A 20,362-nucleotide genomic window follows, 5' to 3' on the forward strand; every position below is an offset into this window, starting at 1 on the left:
AAAATAACTCTTCATTCAGTTAAAATGGAAAAACTTTGTCACTAGATAATTCCCCCTTAGCACTGCCACGGTGTGAAATGGCAAGTATTACTATCCTAAGACCCCCGAGGCTCTCCCAACAGCCCTGAATATTTGCAAGGGGCCACTACACTTTATACTGTACTAGGAAGGGAAATAAATGTTGGTTCTAAGTGTGCTAGGAACCTATGGAGTATTGTTTAAATTCTCAGAAAGATCACAATTTAAAAATATCTCAGCTTATTTATGTTTTCGAAAAAACCTTTACATATTTGAAGGTACAGCAGGTGACGGCACGGGGGACGTACCCGAAAAAAGCTACCAGATCATTAGAAATGTTTTTGAGATGTCTGCAAAACTGAGTTGAAGTACTCATAGTTTTTAAAAGACAGGCAGCCCCACTTCTTTGACACTGAGCCAAGTAAAGCCTTTAAGATTTTGGGCAACAACTTCTTTGACGGCTCTAATGGAACCATCTCGCAGAGAAACGAGGTATGTGTGTCCACCTCAAGATAACAGTAATAATTTCCTGCAGCTCCATCAAAAAACATGACATTTCCCATTAACTCTCAATTTTAATCAGCATCTGCACTCAGTCATGGCAAGTTAAACACAATTTCATACACAACTTTTAAGAAATACTGTAGCACATATAATGCTCATGACAGCTCTATTAGATGACATCAGGTTTTTTTAAAATAACACCAACAGTAATTTTGATACCCAAAGAGTAAATCATCTCCCCGATGTTACTCACTTAAAGAAGCTCCAGCACAACCATAAAACTTTCGGAAAATGTGAAAGTTAGGGACCCAATTTTGATAAGGGTTATTCCTGCTCCATTCTTCCAGATGGGCAAAATTCTCAGCAGTAAATTCCATTCTTCTTGTTTAGACAGAAGCTCATCAAACAGAATTCTGTGTAACAGCTCCAGAAGCTAATAGGATTAGCAGGTAGTTCAACTGAATTACGAGTACTTATTTAGGGCTAAGGAGTGGCAAGTGAAATATAATAGTAAAACTGAGTCAGGTTTATAATTAACTTTGACTTTGGGTCTGTTAAAAATGGATACATATGAATGCTTGCATTTGGCACCGACTGATTTTAGAAAACACTTCATGGATCATCTAAGTAAAAAACAACACAAAACAATGTATTTCCACTGGCTGCGATGCAAAAATTACTTCAGTAGAGCACAATCTGATAAACCCTGTTTTATCAAGACTATGATAACTTGTCATGAGGTGACACTTTTTAAAGTGACCAATAATAATTATGGTATTTGTTAAGCACTTACTGTGTGTTAAGCATTGTTCTAAGTGCTGGGGTAGATACAGGTGAATCAGGTTGGACACGTCCTGGTCCCAAAAGGAGCTCACAGTCCTAAGTAGGAGGGAGAACAGGTATTAAATCCCCATCTTGCAGATCAAGGAACTGAGGCACAGAGAATAATAATGTTCGTATTTGTTAAGCGCTTACTATGTGCCAAGCACTGTTCTAAGCGCTGGGGTAGATACAAGGTGACCGGGCTGTCCCACGTGGGGCTCACAGCTTCATCCCCATTTGACAGATGAGGTAACTGAGTCATAGAGAAGTGAAGCGACTTGCCCAAGGTCACAAAGCAGACAAGTGGCAGAGTAGGGATTAGAACCCATGACCTCTGACTCCCACGCCCGGCCTCTTTCCACTAAACCACGTGGCTTCTCGAGAAGTTAAGTGCCTCACTACACTGATCTTTCCTGGATGTCAGTTCGTGTGTTGAGGGAAAAAAAAAATCCCACTAATATAAAAATAAAAAAACAAAACGCACAAAAAAAATCACTATTTCAGGCAGCTTCGTCCAGTTTTTGTACTTGTGACGAAGAAATACTGTAATGGAGAGAAGGCCCACCCCTCAGTATTTCAGTGCCTACATTACTGGTCTTTGGGTAACCCTGGATTGGAGAGGTAGGGTGCTGCAGCCAACAATGTCTTACTCTCCCCCTCTGCTGCAAATCCGTCCCTCTGCCCCGTCTCCCAGGGCTGGATTGCAGCATGGCTCAGTGGAAAGAGCCCGGGCTTTGGAGTCAGAGGTCGTGGGTTCAAATCCCAGCTCAGCCAATAGCCAGCTGTGTGACTTTGGGCAAGTCACTGCACTTCTCTGGGCCTCAGTTACCTCATCTGTAAAATGGAGATTAAGACTGTGAGCCCCCCGTGGGACAACCTGATCACCTTGTAACCTCCCCAGCGCTTAGAACAATGATTTGCACATAGTAAGTGCTTAATAAATGCTATTATTATTATTACTATTATTGAGCCGCTGCCCACCAGATGGGAGACAGTTCAGTCTGTGGGAGGTGCTGATGGCAGCGGGGAGAGTCAGGAGGGTCTGTACCCTGCTCTGGTCCCTTCCCTTTCCTCAGAGGTACAATTTTTCCACCCCCAGCAGCAGGGGAAAATTAGATCTTTTCCACTCCTCCCCCTTGCCCAACGGCATGCCAAGTGTGGCAGTAGCCACATCTGTCATATCCTTGGAGTGGGACTCTATTATAAAGATCATTTTTATTTTTGAGTAGAATTCTTACTTGCTTGTGCACCAGCGCTAACTTGCAAGGCAGAGTTAGTTGCACAGTTACTTTTTATGCTGGAAGTGGTCCCGGTACGGCCGCCAGTATCCACTCCAGTATCTTTGGTGACTGAAAAACTTCTTTCTCCAGATTTTTTGGCAAGCAGAAGCTTGTAGACTCCTGCTCTGTACTTCTTTGAAATGAGATTGTAGAGGATAGGGTTGATGGATGCACTCAGATAGAAAAGCTGCAAAGCAACGATATTAAAATACTGGGAAAAGTGCATCATCCTGGAATCTTCTGTATTTATATAAATGATCCTGCCAACATGGAAAGGCAACCAGCATACCACAAAAGCCAGAACCACCACCACTGCAAAACAAAAGAGACACAGAAATTAGTGAAGGCATTAGAAATGGATCACCGGGTTACAGAAATTATTTGGAATTGAGTGGTACAGGACTAGCGATATCCACACATTATCCTTAAAAGGACACAACCAACCAAGCGAGAGTTGGATGGTTTGCCCATGAAACACCCCAAACCCAAAAGCTAAGGCAAAGGAACCTTTGATGGCTTAAACACACAGGGAACCAGCAGACACTTGGAACGCGAGCGCACTTGTTGGCTTTGAGTACCAGACAAATAAGAAACATATTAGAAAGGTAAATTGTGTTTGCACCATATAAACAAACAAAACCTCCCCCAAAGCATACCTAAAACTTTGAAAATATTTTTATAAAAGAGTTTCAAAGCCCTTGTTCCTTACACAAACGACTGACTTTTGCCATCAGGACAACTGATCACTGGGTGAATTTCTTAATGTCAATACCATGCTCTATGAAATGGGCAGCACAAGAGATATCTTTTCATAAGAAGTAGCATGTCCCAGTGGAAAGAACATGAGCCTGGGGAAAAGAACACCTGGGTTCTAGTGCTGGCCCTGCCACTTGCCTGCTCTGTGATTTGGGGCAAGATACTTATAATCTCTGTGTCTCAGTCTCCTCATCTACGAAATGGGGATAACACCCTTGCTCTCCCTCCCTTTTAAGACTGAGCGCCCCGGCTGGAGCAGGGATCTTATTATCCTGTATCTACCCTGGTGCTTGGCACCTAGTTAACGTTTAATAAATACTACTATTATTACTAATACAAGAGAAAAAAAAACCACCATGGTGCCTAGCCTAACAGATGGGACGGCTGGAAAATAGCACCACGACAAGGACTAAAAAGTAACTTCAGTTTACTCGGTCTTCCGGGCATTAAATGGGCTCTGGGAAATTGAGAAGATGGTTTTCTGTCCTACATACTGTCATTTTTTTTGTGTCTCTCTTTCTCTCTGTCACACCCTTCGTCTTTAGATTCAGCAGACCCCTGCTCTCTCCCCAACTTAAAAGCCTTACTAAAATCATATCTCCCTCAGGAAATCTTCCCTGATAAATCTCTTGAGTCTTCATCCAATTCCCACCTGCCCCGCTTCAGCAGTTTTCAGTCAGTCAGTCAGTGGTATTTATTGAGCATTTTGGTGTACAGAGTACTGTACTAGGCGCCTAGGAGAGTACAATCTAACAGAGTTGGTAGAAACGTCCCGTGCCCATTTCCCACGTCATCTGAAGTCTTGGGTACCACCACTCTAATAATAATAATAATCCTCATCATCATCTTTATTGAGCGCTGTGTGCCAAGCACTGTACTAAGCGCTGGTACTCTAGCCCTCTCGGTGATTCATTTTGGTGTCGTTCAATCGGCACTGTCTTGCAACCGCTAGATTGCCAACTCCTCGAGGGCAGGGGATGGTGGTGCTCCATCTCTTCTCTGCTGGGGGACATTGGGCAAGCTACTTCACTTCTCTGTGCCTCAGTTCCCAGGGATCGAGCCTGAGAGTCCCATGTAAGAAAGGGACTGTGTCCAGTATAATTCGCTTGTATCCCTTAGAACAGTCCTTGGCACATAGTAAGCGCTTAACATGCTTAGTACAGTGCCTGGCACATAGTAAGCACCTAACACACTTAGTACAGTGCCTGGTACATAGTAAACACCTAACACGCTTAATACAGTACCCGACACATAGTGAGTGCTTAGCAGTTAAATATCGTGCCTGACACATATTAAGCATTAACACACTTAGTACAGTGCCTGGCACATAGTAAATGCCTAACACGCTTAGTACGGTGCCTGGCACATAGTAAGCTCTTAACACCCTTAATACAGTGCCTGACACATAGCGCTTAGCTGTTAAATACCGTGCCTAACACGTATTAAGCATTAACACACTTAGTACAGTGCCTGGCACATAGTAAAGCGCTTAACAAATACCACTATTAATAACAAGTAGCATCATTATTAGACTGAGCTCATTGTGGGCAGGGATTGTCTCTATTGCTGCACTGCACTCTCCCAAGCACTCAATAAATATGACTGATTGAATTTCTAAAGAAGCAACGTGGCTCAGTGGCAAGAGCCTGAGCTTGGGAGTCAGAGGTCGGGGGGGGGGTTCAAATCCTGGGCCCTGCCACTTAATCAGCTGGGTGACTGGGCAAGTCATTCCACTTCCCTGGGCCTCAGTGACCTCCTCTGTCCGATGGGGGTGAAGCCTGGGAGCCCCACGTGGGACAGTCTGATGAGCTTGTATAATATTGATGGCATTGGTTAATCAATCAATTGTATTTATTGAGCACTTACTGTGTGCAGAGCACTGTACTAAGCGCTTGGGAAGTACAAGTTGGCAACATATAGAGACGGTCCCTACCCAACAGTGGGCTCACAGTCTAGCGCTTCCTCTGTATGAAACACTGTTCAAAGTGCTGAGGGGGGGTGGGATACAAGGTAATCAGGTTGGGGCTCAAAGTCTTAATAGAAGTAGCGTGGCTCAGTGGAAGGAGCCCGGGCTTGGGAGTCAGAGGCCATGGGTTCGAATCCCGACTCTACCACGTCTGCTGTGTGACCTTGGGCAAGTCACTTAACTTCTCTGAGCCTGTTACCTCATCTGTAAAATGGGGATTAAGACTGTGAACCCCCGCCCCCACGTGGGACAACCTGATCACCTCGTATCCCCCCAGCGCTTAGAACAGTGGTTTGCAGATAGTAAGCGCTTAACCAATGCCACCACCATCATCATCATCATTATTAATCCTCATTTTACAGATGAGGGAACTTCGGTCCAGGGAAGCGACTTGCCCAAAGTCACCCAGCCGGCAAGAGGCGGAGCGGGATTAGAACCCAGGTCCTTCCGACGACTCCCGAAGCCCGGGCTCCTGCCACCGAGACACAAGGCTCAGCGTTTAGGACGGTGCTCGGCACTTGGTAAGCGCTTGACGGGGGAACTTCGGTCCAGAGAAGCGCAAAGTCACCCAGCCGGCAAGAGGCGGAGTCGGGATTAGAACCCAGGTCCTTCCGACTTCCGAAGCCCGGGCTCCTGCCACCGAGACACAAGGCTCGGCGTTTAGGAAGGGGCTCGGCACTTGGTGAGCGCTTAACGTTTAGGGGGGGGGGGGGGGGGCTGTAACGTTAGGCGGGGCGCCGGTGTTGATGATTCGTACTTAATTATAATAGAATAGATAGGTACAAGTAAAATAAATAAATAAAGAGTAATAAATATGTGCAAACATATATACAAGTTAGAACTTCCGAAGCCCGGGCTCCTGCCACCGAGACCCAAGGCTCGGCGTTTAGGACGGCGCTCGGCACTTGGTGAGCGCTTAACGGCCAGGGGGGCTGTAACGTTAGGCGGGGCGCCGGTGTTGATGATTCGTACGTAATAATAATAATAATAGAATAGATAGGTACAAGTAAAATAAATAAATAAATAAATATGTGCAAACATATATACAAATTAGAACTCCCGAAGCCCGGGCTCCTGCCACCGAGACCCAAGGCTCGGCGTTTAGGACGGCGCTCGGCGCTTGGTGAGCGCTTAACGGCCAGGGGGGCTGTAACGTTAGGCGGGGCGCCGGTGTTGATGATTCGTACTTAATAATAATAATAATAGAATAGATAGGTACAAGTAAAATAAATAAATAAATAAATATGTGCAAACATATATACAAATTAGAACTCCCGAAGCCCGGGCTCCTGCCACCGAGACACAAGGCTCAGCGTTTAGGACGGCGCTCGGCACTTGGTGAGCGCTTAACGGCCAGGGGGGCTGTAACGTTAGGCGGGGCGCCGGTGTTGATGATTTGCACTTAATAATAATAATAGAATAGATAGGTACAAGTAAAATAAATAAAGAGTAATAAATATGTGCAAACATATATACAAGTTAGAACTCCCTAAGCCCGGGCTCCTGCCACCGAGACCCAAGGCTCGGCGTTTAGGACTGTGCTCGGCACTTGGTGAGCGCTTCATGGACAGGGGGGCTGTAACGTTAGGCGGGGCGCCGGTGTTGATGATTCGTACTTAATAATAATAATAATAATAGAATAGATACAAGTAAAATAAATAAATAAAGAGTAATAAATATGTGCAAACACATATACAAATTAGAACTTCCGAAGCCCGGGCTCCTGCCACCGAGACCCAAGGCTCGGCGTTTAGGACGGTGCTCGGCACTTGGTGAGCGCTTAACGGACGGTGGGCGGGGGGTGTAACGTCAGGCGGGGCGCCGGTGTTGATGATTCGTACTTAATAATAATAATAATAGAATAGATAGGTACAAGTAAAATAAATAAGTTAAGAGTAATAAATATGTGCAAACACATATACAAGTTAGAACTCCCGAAGCCCGGGCTCCTGCCACCGAGACCCAAGGCTCGGCGTTTAGGACGGTGCTCGGCACCTGGTGAGCGCTTAACGGATAGGGGGGCTGTAACGTAAATAAATAAAGAGTAATAAATATGTGCAAACATATATACAAGTTAGAACTTCCGAAGCCCGGGCTCCTGCCACCGAGACCCAAGGCTCGGCGTTTAGGACGGCGCTCGGCACTTGGTGAGCGCTTAACGGACAGCGGGGCTGTAACGTCAGGCGGGGCGCCGGTGTTGATGATTTGTACTTAATAATAATAATAATAGAATAGATAGATACAAGTAAAATAAATAAGTAAAGAGTAATAAATATGTGCAAACATATATACAAATTAGAACTTCCGAAGCCCGGGCTCCTGCCACCGAGACCCACGGCTCGGCGTTTAGGACGGCGCTCGGCACTTGGTGAGCGCTTAACGGCCAGGGGGGCTGTAACGTTAGGCGGGGCGCCGGTGTTGATGATTTGTACTTAATAATAACAATAGAATAGATACAAGTAAAATAAAGAAAGAAAGAATAATAAATATGTACAAACATATATACAAGTTAGAACTTCCGAAGCCCGGGCTCCTGCCACCGAGACCCAAGGTTCGGCGTTTAGGACGGTGCTCGGCACCTGGTGAGCGTTTAACGGATAGGGGGGCTGTAACGTTAGGCGGGGCGCCGGTGTTGATGATTTGTACTTAATAATAATAATAATATAATAGATACAAGTAAAATAAATAAAGAATAATAAATATGTGCGAACATATCTACAAGTTAGGACTTCCGAAGCCCCGGCTCCTGCCACCGAGACCCAAGGCTCGGCGTTTAGGACGGCGCTCGGCACTCGGTGAGCGCTTAACGGACGGGGGGGCGGGCTGTTGGGCTGACCGAGGAGCCGCACGGTGCGCCGGTGGGCGTCGGGTCCGGGGGCTCCGGGCCGGAGGGCCTGTCGGGGGGTCCGGCGGAGCCGGCGGCCGATGAGGCCGTAGAGGACGCAGAGGCAGAGCAGGGGCACGAAGAAGTAGGCGGTGGTCAGCCACAGCATGGCGCGCAGCCAGACCCGCTGGGACCCGTCGGGGCGGCACTCCCGGCTGAACGGGGACGGCGGTGGGGGGGACGGCGACGGCGACGGCGACGGCGACGGCGACGGCGACGGCGGCGCCCCCGGGGCGGGGCTCTCGGCGTCGTACTGGACGCCCACCAGGAAGAAGAAGGGCCCGGCGGAGAGCAGCGCCACGGCCCAGAGCGCGGCGAGCAGCGCCTTGACGCGTCGGCGGGTGACGAGGCGGCGGGCCCTCAGCGGGCGGCACACGGCCAGGTAGCGCTCGGCGCCCAGCGCCGTGACGTGCAGCAGCGAGGCGTACGTGCAGCCCTCGCCCACGTACAGCGACAGGCGGCACAGCAGCGGCCCGAACACCCACGGCCGGGACCGCCACAGGCGGTACAGGTCCAGCGGCAGGCCCAGCAGCACCAGCAGGTCCGACACCGCCAGGCTGGCCAGGTACAGCTGGGTGCTGGTGCGCGGGGCCCGGCGCCGCCGGACCAGCAGCACGGTCAGCACGTTGCCGCCGACGCCCACGGCGAACAGGCCCAGGCACACGGCCGTCACCGGCACCAGGGCCCCCAGCGGGAAGGCCGAGCAGCGGCTCCACTCGCACGGCGGCAGCCGCGCCCAGCGCCCCGGCGGGGCCGCCCCGGCGGGGGCCTCAAAGCCCTCGCTGCCGTTCCACGGGACGCCCATAGCCCCCGGACGGACGGACGGACGGACGGACGGACGGACCGGCAGAAGGGACGGACTACGGCCGCCGCGGGGCTCGGCCTTGTCCCCTCTCCCGGTCACGCCCCCCGAAACACACGCCCACCGCGGCCCATGCCCACCACCGGGCACGCCCCGTCGCGAGCCACGCCCGCCAACAGCACGTCATCATCATCATCATCATCAATCGTATTGATTATTTTTTGATGGCACTTGTTAAGCGCCTACTCTGTGCAGAGCACTCTTCTAAGCGCCGGGGGGGGGGGGACGGACATGGTGATCAAATTGTGGGGCTCACAGTCTTAATCCCCATTTGACAGATGAGGTAACCGAGGCTCGGAGAAGTTAAGTGACTTGCCCAAGGTCACCCAGCAGACATGTGGCAGGGCCGGGATTCAAACCCACGACCTCTGACCCCAAAGCCCGGGCTCTTTCCCCTGAGCCGAGCGCTTACTGTGTGCAGAGCCCTGGACGAAGCGCTTGGGAAGTACAAGTTGGCAACGTATAGAGACAGTCCCTACCCAACAGTGGGTTCACAGTCTAAAAGGGGGAGACAGAGAACAAAACCAAACATACTAACAAAATAAAATAGAATAGATATGTACAGGTAAAATAGAGTAATAAATATGTACAGACATATATACATATATACAGGTGCAGTGGGGAAGGGTAGGAGGTAAGATGGGGGTGGAGGGGGGACGAGGGGGAGAGGAAGGAAGGGGGGCAGTCTGGGAAGGCCTCCTGGAGGAGGTGGGCTCTCAGTAGGGCCTTGAAGGGAGAAAGAGAGCTAGCTTAGCTTGACCAGGGCATCGCCCCCGAGGTAAGCCCCGGCCCCGCCCTGAATCATAATAATAATGGCATTTATTAATTGCTTACTATGTGCACATCACCGTTCTAAGCGCTGGGGAGGTTACAAGGTGATCACGTTGTCCCACGGGGGGCGCTCCCAGTCTTCATCCAGTCACTTAACTTCTCTGAGCCTCCGTTCCCTCATCTGTGAAATGGGGAATAAAACTGTGAGCCCCACGTGGGACAACTTGATCACCTTGTAGCCCCCCAGCGCTTAGAACAGTGCTTTGCACATAGTAAGCGCTTAACAAATACCATTATTATTATTATTATTATTATTCATCCTTTTACAGATGAGGTAACTGAGGCCCAGAGAAGCAAAGTGAGTTGGCCAAAGTCACACAGCTGACAAGTGCCGGGAGTCAGGATTTGAACCCGTGACCTCTGACTCCAAAGCCCGGGCTCTTTCCACTGAGCTGTCCTGCTTCTCAATAATAATGAGCGCTTAGTACAGTGCTGTGCAAGCACTCAATACGATTGATTGAATGATCACGAAGGCATTTGTTAAGCGCTTACTATGTGCCAAGCGCTGTTCTAAGCGCCGGGGGAGATACGCGAGGTAATCCGTCCGTCCCACGTGGGGCGCTCAGTCTTCTTAATCCCCTTTTTACAGATGACGGAACTGAGGCCGAGAGAAGCGAAGTGACCTGCCCAAAGTCACACAGCTGATGAACGGCGGAGTCGGGATTAGAACCCACGCCTTCGGACTCTCAAGCCCGCTTTCCTTCCTGTGAGCCACGCTGCTTCTCTAACTTATCTAAGGAACTAGATCGCCCTAATGAAGTTAGCGGCGAGGGGGGAAGAAAAGCACGGGGGGAAGAAAGGCCAGAGGGCTCCCCGGGAGGGGAGTCCCATTGCACGGGACAGCTCGGTTTCCAAGGCCAAAGTAAACCAACAGTTTTCCCTTTCCTGCACCCCACCTCCCCCGGGCAAAGCCCCCGATTTCACGTCAACACCAGCGCACTTACTTCTGAAAGAAAAGGGTTGTGGCATCGCCATATCTGTATTAAAAGGAGGGGAACAGACCGGAGAGGGGAAATAGTGCTGGGACCCGCTATAGTCTCTCATTCAGGAAGAGTGGGATGGGCTACTGTACTCACAGCGCTTATATTACGGCGCGCGTGCAATACAAAAGCGTTGATAGTCCCCCCTACAAAGGTGCTAAAATAGGTCACTAGGAGGCAAACATTAGAATAATAATAAATAATGATGGCATTTGTTAAGCGCTTACTATGTGCAAAGCACTGTTCTAAGCGCTGGGGGGGATACAATGTGATCAAGTTGTCCCACGTGGGGCTCACAGTCTTAATCCCCATTTTTACAGATGAGGGAACTGAGGCTCAGAGAAGTTAAGTGACTTGCCCAAGGTCACACAGCAGACTTGTGGTGGAGCCGGGATTCGAACCCACAACCTCTGACTCCAAAGCCCGTGCTCTTTCCACTGAGCCACGCTGCTTCAACTAGAACACCAGCTTGTGGTCAAAATACCCTGCCTGTATAGCTTAAAAAAAAATTTCCAGCCCTTGTACACCAAATTGGGACCTACTCCTACCACCACTACTACTACTATCACTACCAAAATGTTACTTTACATTCAATCAAATCGTATTTATTGAGCGCTTACTGTGTGCAGAGCACTGGACTAAGCGCTTGGGAAGTACAAGTTGGCAACATATATCTGTAATGACTTTGAGCATGTGGCAGTAGGGGTGCCAAGGCGGATCGTGGCGAGGCTGGGCACAAATTAAGCATTACACTTTCAGGCACCAAGAGGAAGTCTTCAGCTACTGTTCTTAGCTAGGACACTTGATATCTTTGTATCTAAATCAATCAATCGTGTTTATTGAGCGCTTACTGTGTGCAGAGCACTGGACTAAGCGCTTGGGAAGTACAAGTTGGCAACATATAGAGACAGCCCCTACTCAACAGTGGGCTCAGTCTAAAAGCTACATACCATTCTGTTTTTTTAAAAAATACAATGGATGTGTTTGAAAACAATGAGCGAATCCCAAAAAAGAATTATACAACTTTTATTTTCCACAGATTTTAAAGATACCTTTGCTACATTGTTTATGTATATTTCTATGAGATTATACGTTTTCATCTGTATGAAGTCCAACATTATACAATTTTAAAGTGATATGTTTGGTAGTGTATCTATAACATTTTAAAAAGTTTAGAGTTTTTTTTTTTGGAATGTACAGTATATGAGGTAAAATTAAGATTACATTAAAAATTTTATCCTCTGCAGTAATTTGCAGTGAGGTTCAAATGGCAAATACGCTATTAAATGACATTTATTATCAAAAATAGGAGTTCATTTGAATTTTACTATGAAAAACATAAGCCACCGTAGATTGACCACAGTGACCAATCTTACCATTTTAGACATTCAACCATATAGAAATCTCTGGGCTATTACACTCAACCTCATTTGTACTGCCAAACATGGCACTTTTAAAGAAGGTTCTAGAAAACATCTGCTATTATTGGTATGCTTCATGGGACGGTATTAGCCTTTACATAGGTGACAGAATTAAAGTAAAATGTAAACATACAGTAAGTACATTATAGTGACAGATCATCATTCTTACCACCTGGGAGGGCCGAGTTTATCTGTTTCTTTTTTTCCCAACCAAAAAATGTTATTCTACAGCACAGATCATTGGACGTGAGCAACAATTACAATACATGCCCATTCTAATATAAGAGATCTTCAAAGCACAAAACATATGTTCCTTTTTCAAAGACTGACAGAAGTGCTTAATAACCATTAACAATGCTAAACCCAGCAACTAAAGATCATTAGTGATTCACTATCCTACAACTCAAATAATAAATTAAAAGAGCTAATTACAAGTAGTTTAACAGATAGTGAAAGTGTGATGAGACAAAGAATTTTAGTTTCACTACAAGCTGTGTGTTACTGGCAGTCATCGACATCTAGCAAGATGTTCAATGTGATACTTGACAAAAATTCAGTCGGAGTCATCCAAGAACTCACAAATGCAAGCTCACAAAACAGTGATGGATTATGCAATTGCAAAGTGCTCTAATGCAACATTAACCACATGCAATCAACAATTCGGTACATATCCAAACAGACATTACATTAAACATTAGTTTTTCAAGAAAGAAAGCAGCTCAAAGTTTTCTGGTGCAAATTACATTTTGTCTTCCGATTTGGTGCCCCTAACAAAAAGGCAATGCTAAATTCAAAATTCTGATTGTGATGGCAGTAGGTGCAGGGGAAGCAGCAACGTCTGTGGAGGTTCTACAATTGGTACACAACTGACTTCAGAGGGCTGGCGCTTATTTATTCGGACATACCAGTTTGCGAGAGATGTACGTCTGGCCTGCGTATATGTGGGTGCACACCTACGCACATCGCTTATAAAACGGCAACCGAATTAAACGGGTGTGAAGTTCAAAAATGATTTTAATTAGGTTTTTAAAAGTAACTGCTTAAAAGCCCTCTCTGCTTTCCATGTGGGCGAGACATAGAAGAGGTACTTTTTGAGTGACCTGAAAATTGTTTTTAGGCAAGATAAACCGCCTGGGCCATCTTATAGGTCCCTACTTGCAGTGAAGAACTCCACATTTATCGGATAAGAGGCTTCTTCTTTCGTGCATACACTTCCATCCAGTTTACTGTTTGCTGCCTGAGAAAATCCCCTCTATTATTCATCATACTCCCACTTCCCAAATTATTAAGACAAATGAGGAGGTAGAAATACAGCGCTAAATTGCTTTCACAGCATTAGACTTTAAATATTTTATTCCGCATGTGTAAGTGTAACTTTTGAATACTTCTATTCATTAAGGTCTTTTTCACATGGTAATGGATAATCCTTCAGGTGGACCGGGTTACCACTGTTGTCACACTTAGACTGACTGGCCAAAATCTCAATTACACATTGTTGCCTCATATAAAGTTTGTACTACTAGAAGGCATGTTCAAAAAAAAAAACAACAAAACAAAAACTTGACGTTTCTGTGGCTTGCATTCTAATAAAGTGCCAGCCTCTACCTAACAACATAAGCATTTTAAAGTGGCAAAAATGGTGTGCTACAGTCCCAATGCCGGTGCTAAATGCCACTGTTTTTGTAAAAGCAGAACAGAAATATTTTCAGAACGTGACAAACGAAAATGTAATGAGAGCATTTTAAGTAAAGTTAGGTTTTCACTTGATTACAAAGTACTGGATGATAAAGGCAATCAGAATGGAAAAGGTAGCAAAGAGCACAAGGATGACAGCAGCACACTGCTCATCGCTTAGTGACCGTTGTGTCCTTGTGGTTTCCACAGTGTCTTTGTTGGTGCTGGTTGGTGGTTCAGTCCTCTGAGAGATGAAGATTACGGTTCCACTGTAGGGACCTACCAGGTCCTGATGACCTACAGGGTCTTGGCACTGTCGAATGGCACACACACGAAAACGATATTCACAGTTCTGTTGAAGCCCCGAATACCGGAAGGACGAGTCAGGGCCTTTGTAAATCTATCGGAAAAAGAATCGGGCGTTACAGCGGGGCGGGTTCAATTCTCCCGAACAAGAACCTTTACTGCTTACATCTTTCTTGCTCAAAGACATCTTGTTGATTAAAAAGAATCTCTACTTAATGGCACACACCCCCTTAGCTCTGGATTTCATTAAGACAGTTTACACATTACCACTGTGGATGGTGTTTGGGCGGAAAAACTACAAGAAGTTACTTCGGCTCGGGGAGCAGGGACCTACAGACTGGATTGAGTGAAGGAAAGCATCAAGAACGGGAGAAACCCAGGGCAGCGGCATGTGCTTTTTCCATGTGCTTTTATGGCTTTTGATTCCTGTCAAGCCCAGATGACTGCTGGCATCGGGGTTGATGGTCCTGTCAAGCCCAGATGACTGCTGGCATCAAAAGGGCTTTTCGACTGTGAGCCCACTGTTGGGTAGGGACTGTCTCTATGTGTTGCTAACTTGTACTTCCCAAGTGCTTAGTACAGTGCTCTGCACACAGTAAGCGCTCAATAAATACGATTGATTGATTGATGGCTGGTTTTTCTGCTTACGAGCAGAACAGGACCAATATTCAGTGGAGTTTGTTGTGAGCGGGGAATGTGTCTGTTTCTTGTCATACTGTACTCTCCCAATTTCTTAGTACAGTGCTCTGCACACAGTAAGCACTCAAGAAATCTGACTTTAATAAAATTAAATTCAAACGTTCTGTTTGTTAAAAGAATTTAAACGATCAAGTTCCAACACTAAAATTCAAATCATCAAATCCTGCTTTCAAATCAACTGAGAGTCTACTACCTCAGTGATACACCTAAAAAGTAAAATTTGGGGTAAAATAGCAGCAGATCAAGATATTAGGTTTGCCTCTTAGTTTTTGTTTATCCATGCTCTGCACAGAGTAAGCGCTCAATAAATACAATTGAATGAATATAAGGCTGGAAAAGAAAATAATACTTTGGAATTAGTGTACTGAATTTGGGGCCCTGTGCTTCTCTCTAGTATGCCACAATCATTCCCAGGATCGACAAACAGGGCAGCGACTTTCCTTCCTGATTCTTCCCTTGATTCATAGTTTGGCATGCTCTACTGATTTTCTTCTAATCTGAAATCACCATGTACAATGAGTATATAGAAAAACAACTTTGAATTGCCTGGCTGGAAAAGTATTATGTCAAAGAATCCCAAAGTTGGAAGCAGCCCCTTACACTGGTGTTTTCTGGCTCCCCTCAGTGTGGCTTTGGCAGGGCCCTGGAGATGATGTAGTGGCCCCTCGTGATACACCTAAAACCACAGCAAAACCACAGGGAGGGCATCCCTGATCTCCCCAAAAGGTATCAAGCACCATCCCTGGCGCAACTTTATGTTTGGGAGACTCGGGGGAAGGAAAAGGGGAGATTAAAACATTCCTCTTTCCCCCTCCTTGTTTGAGGAAGATTACGCTTCCCTATGTCTACTTAAAGCACTTGTATGCAAGGGCAGAATCAGGTCATGAAGCAAAGAACATGAACTTAGCCACAGTTTAGCCTTTTCTTGGAGTTTAAGGCGCATGAGGAGAAAATGTAGCACCGGTCTTTCTGGAATGACATACAAGATTATTAAAGTACACAATCTCCTAAAACCTGAGGCCTTATTTAATTTGAGCCTATAACAGAATTACATCTTTAATATTAATTCAACTTCCCCTTCGGAAGGAAACCTGCTTATTTGTGAAGTACAGTTCTAATTTAATTAGGTGTCAGTTTGCAGATAATTACGAAAAAAATCAGATGCTAACTTAATATCCACCTTCAGTAAAATAGAGATTTTTGGTCATCTACACTAAGAAGTTATATTTCTACAGACTTTCCGTCTGGAACCAAGGACCTGGATTCTCCCATATTTTTAAGAGTGTTAGGTTCAAGGAACAAAGGCGTTATACCCTAGGACCTGGTGATCAGCATGCATTTTTAATACCTTTACTCCAGGCAATCCTACAAAACTGAACTTATTCGCCCTTCCAAAACAAGGTAATCGAAACATGAATTTTTAAAACATTCAGGAATACTTTCAGGCTTTGCTATTATTAGTGTTGGAAGATTCCAACGCTAGCAAATCACTACATATCCATGATACCTTGTGGTGAAAGGGCACAAGGGATACTCCTGAACCAAAGAGAGCAACAAACGGAGCTAAAAACCCAGTGGGGAAGAAATGAGAAAGGAAAAAAAAAGCTACCCATATCCAGAAAGGTAAGGACTACTAAAAGGCAAAATGAAGACATTCAAATCTGCCAGAAAACATGCTTTTCATGAAGGAATTAATTGCCTTCAAGAAAGTGACAGACTGCAGGATAGGGAAATTAAGCAGGCAGGAATACATTTCCTAGATGCACGTAGTGAAGTTTGAAACATCTGAAAATGAATGAAGGGGAGACTAGAGCATAGCCATTTATCTTTTGTCAATGAAAATGCTCTTAGATAGTTTCTGTTCTGGACTAGATTTTGAACTGTGTACATATTTTGACACCCCCAGGGGTGGATTGAGTACTGGTGCCTTGGAGCAGGGACCCTCTAGGATCCCTGGGGCCAAATGGGGGTAGGGAGGACAGTGAAGAAAGAGAGAATGAGTATGTATGCATGTTCCCTTACTTGTCCCATGCCACAGTCCTTCCTGGCTCCAGGGGCACCTTGACTTTTATCCAGTTAGGCAGCAAGCAATTTATAGGATTCCCACATTTGTGAACTGAAATTTCTACGCTGACTTCTTATATCACAACAACTTATGCATGGCACAGCTCACCCCCTAACTGTGCATTCCTTTTTTAGGACAAAGGGATCAAACATACTTTGAAAACTAGGCAACGTGGCTTACAGGAGAGAGAACGGGCCTGAGAGTCAGGGAGCCCTGGTCATAACCTTGGTTCCACCACCTGCCTGTTGTTTGCTTTTGGGTAAGTCACTTAACTTCTTTATACCTCAGTTTCCTCACCCTGGCAAATGGTAAGCACGTAAATACAATAATAATAATAACGATAATGATAAAACAACCTACTACCTTTTATGGTTTGTTGCTTGGCCTTATATTTGATTCCAGCAGCCTTTCTTCTCTCCATAATTCCTACTATATCAAATCTATGAAAACCATTGCTTAATTTCAAATACATTACTTATTTCGCTACTTGGATGGAATAAAATATTACTTTCAACCTAACAGTAAACACCACAGAGGCTCCCTGCAAAATAAACATTTAGTGAAAAAATACCTGTTTGAATTCTGAGTCTTTTCCCACCATTACTTGAAGACTGTAAATAATTGGATCTCCTTTCATGGGTTGCAAAAGCTCCCATGTTACTTCACAGGTGTGATCATTTATTCTGTCTATTCTTGGAGCTGAAATGAACAACATACATGTCTTGTTTTAGCTTAAGCATTTGACTGGTATATAGTTGTTTTAATTTTAAAAAAATCAGGGCTTAAAAGATCCACTTACTACCTTGCCACTACTGAAAGGAATTTCGAAACCGCATGAGATTTAATTAAATCCAGCTAGTGGTCAATTTGCAGTCCAGCAAACTATGCCCAGACCCTAAATAGTTGGCATTATGATACAGATGCTATGAAAATCTTTGCACTGTCCACTTAACTTGTTGCACTATTTGCTGTTGAATTAATGCCAATTCAAGCAGTTAATAGCTTTCAAATTTCTTGGATGCTTTCAAAAGAGACAACGCAACCTAAGCACACACCATTTTACAATATAATCTGCTGGAGGATGGGGTTGTGTTTAATTTGCGTTTCTGGCAATGCACAATGAGATCTAATCAGAGAGACTCGACTTCCTGCTTTAGATAGGGTTTCCATGATTTTTCAGGGTTGAAAAGGCATCAGTCTGGGTCCCATAATGGAAACTCTGGACTTTCTGTTGAGGCTGGAATTGGATGTTTCTCCCTGTGCTACAGACAGGCAAGAAATGGTGCAGAAAGGGCAAGTTCAGGGGAATCAAGCCCGTCTCCAGTTGCTCCTTCTCCTTGCCCCTTCCCCAACACCCCCTCCACCTCTTGCCTCTTTCACTTCTGCCTCCTACTCTCCTCTCAAACACACAGCCTTTCCACTTCTTTACCTCTTAGGATCTAGCTCCCATCTTGCCTCGGTTGGATTAATTTTTCTGAAGAAAATGGTACCATGTTTTGGGGGGATTTTTTTTAAGTACAGAGGAAATCCTGCCACTCACCTTTCAAGGCAGCTGGGACAGATTTTGTGGTCGTGAAAATGTATTCTTGAGAAAGGGGACCTTCCCCAGCTTCGTTACAAGCCTGAATACAGAATTTATAGGATGTTGACTCACTGAGTCTTTGAACTTTGTATGTATGGCATGGTCCTCGGTACAAGGAAACAAACCTGGAATGGAAAAAATGGTTTGGGGCTTAATTCCAACACAAGAGTTTGTATGTAATTTTATTAAATGGGAGGCCTTAGGCATCATTTGGATGCGTACTGCAGGGATATGTTCTCCAGAAAGTATTGATTATCTTAGAAATATTTAGTATGTATTTCAATCAATCGTATTTATTGAGCGCTTACTGTGTGCAGAGCACTTGTATGCTTGGAAAAAGTGTTTAAAAGAAAAGAAATTAACATGTTTTAATACCCTAAAAAGAGGAGTTTTTAAATATTTTTCTTGTTATGGCACATAGTAAGTGCTTAAATACCAGTATTATTATTAGTTCAAGGCTTACCTTCCATTCTTATCCTCCATTTGAAGATGGTACTGAATGGAATCGGTTGGCAATGCCTTTGGAGTCCCCTCTCCCCACTTAAGCTTGAGGTTTTGGTGACTGGAGACTGCACATTCCAGACGAGGTGGATCCGGTGGGAGGGGCTTTGTTTTCAATTTTATCGTGTGGCTGAAAGGACCCGCTCCAAGGCTGTTCAAGGCTTGAATTCGTATTCTAAGAATTAGAGGGACCCCCCCAAAAAAACCAAAGAGAGATTCAGATTTTAAATTTCGATTGAGGTTGACTTATGAAATATAGAGTTTTTTCACTTTCACTGCATGTCCTGGTAAAGAAAAGGATATGGTTTTATACTTAAGATTCCAAACACCCTCTATTTTCCCTAAATAAACTGGGGAACACATGCAGGAATAGGGAGCTTGAAGGCAGGAAGAACACGTCTGGAGGTGGAAACTTAAGTGATAAAGCATGAAGGGGGAATAGGACAAGAGTTAGGTGTTGTCAGGACCGTGAGAGGGCAAGGGCAAGGGCAAACTGACTGGGAGGTAGGTGTACAACATACAATTGGCATGCGTGGAATGGGAAGGTGGCGGGAAGAAGAAGAGGGGAGAGGGAAAAAAAAGGAGCATGCGACTCCAATGGTGGATGAAGTCCAAGTGCAACCCGAGTGCCCCGATACTGGGATTGGGCAGCATGAGCCAAGAGTCCTTGTATATTAGAAAACAAATTCGGAACAGGGACGGCTTTTGGGTATGCACAATGTGGCTGGTACAGTGGGCACTACTGTCCTCTGCAGTCACGTGTACACTTGGAAGTGAATTTCACTAGGTGGTGTCTTTGAACACGAAGGACGACTAGATATAGAAGCCAAAGTATTCGGGGAAAAAGGTCACTTAGAGGGCTCATTTTGAGCTGTCATTTAATTGATGACATTCACTCGATATGCCCCATTTTTTTTTTACCGTTAATCCCATGAACCCCCAAATTGTTAAAATAGGTCATGATTTTCACCCATTTTTCACTTTGTCACAATATAGCTAATGGATAAACTTGTAAGGTGATTTAAAAATAGTAATTATTGAGTTCTTTCTCTTGCCAGAATGTGTGTTTTTGATACTTGCAACTGTGGAGGCAAGAAAACAGAAACATTTTAAAGATCTCATGAACTCAGAACCAAAAGCACCAATATCTCTCTGTTTTAACAAGGCTGCATAGGACTCAGGATATCAGTTCAGCTATAAATTTAAGTAAA

The 20,362-nt window shown here is 45.3% G+C and overlaps 2 protein-coding genes across 6 annotated transcripts in view; both read right to left on the reverse strand.

Annotated features, from left to right (window-relative positions):
* Positions 1 to 1,359: 1,359 nt before the first annotated feature.
* On the reverse strand, positions 1,360 to 9,035 carry MLNR (motilin receptor). Of its 2 annotated transcripts, XM_038761861.1 has the most exons (3): positions 8,183 to 9,035; positions 2,583 to 2,936; positions 1,360 to 1,401 (listed from the first exon to the last, which is right to left on the reverse strand). In XM_038761861.1, the coding sequence occupies exons 1-3, from the start codon at positions 9,033 to 9,035 to the stop codon at positions 1,394 to 1,396; spliced, it is 1,215 nt and encodes a 404-aa protein (XP_038617789.1). In that variant the 3' UTR covers positions 1,360 to 1,393. The 2 variants fall into 2 exon arrangements, with proteins under 2 accessions (XP_038617789.1, XP_038617788.1); XM_038761860.1 differs by lacking the exon at positions 1,360 to 1,401 and having other exon boundaries at positions 2,526 to 2,936.
* Positions 9,036 to 11,912: 2,877 nt separating this feature from the next.
* The window catches only part of FNDC3A (fibronectin type III domain containing 3A), a 104,605-nt gene continuing 96,155 nt past the window's right edge, over positions 11,913 to 20,362 (reverse strand). For all 4 annotated transcript variants that reach the window (XM_038761633.1, XM_038761634.1, XM_038761635.1 and 1 more), the window contains 4 exons: positions 19,114 to 19,326; positions 18,609 to 18,775; positions 17,640 to 17,767; positions 11,913 to 14,398 (listed from right to left, as the gene is read on the reverse strand). In XM_038761633.1, the coding sequence (XP_038617561.1) occupies positions 14,084 to 14,398; positions 17,640 to 17,767; positions 18,609 to 18,775; positions 19,114 to 19,326 (823 nt within the window). In that variant the 3' untranslated portion in view covers positions 11,913 to 14,083. The remainder of the gene's footprint in view (positions 14,399 to 17,639; positions 17,768 to 18,608; positions 18,776 to 19,113; positions 19,327 to 20,362) is intronic.

The sequence above is a fragment of the Tachyglossus aculeatus genome, chromosome 20 (genome assembly GCF_015852505.1).
Source record: "Tachyglossus aculeatus isolate mTacAcu1 chromosome 20, mTacAcu1.pri, whole genome shotgun sequence".
Taxonomy (NCBI): Eukaryota; Metazoa; Chordata; class Mammalia; order Monotremata; family Tachyglossidae; genus Tachyglossus; species Tachyglossus aculeatus.

What these genes read in the sequence shown, in the direction of transcription:
- MLNR (XM_038761860.1), bottom strand. Translation starts at nt 9,035, where the DNA reads ATGGGCGTCCCGTGGAACGGCAGCGAGGGCTTTGAGGCCCCCGCCGGG. An exon ending in GCGCACCGTGCGGCTCCTCG is followed by an intron (nt 2,937 to 8,182) that starts GTCAGCCCAACA and finishes TTTGTTTTGCAG; the next exon opens with TGGTGGTGGTTCTGGCTTTT.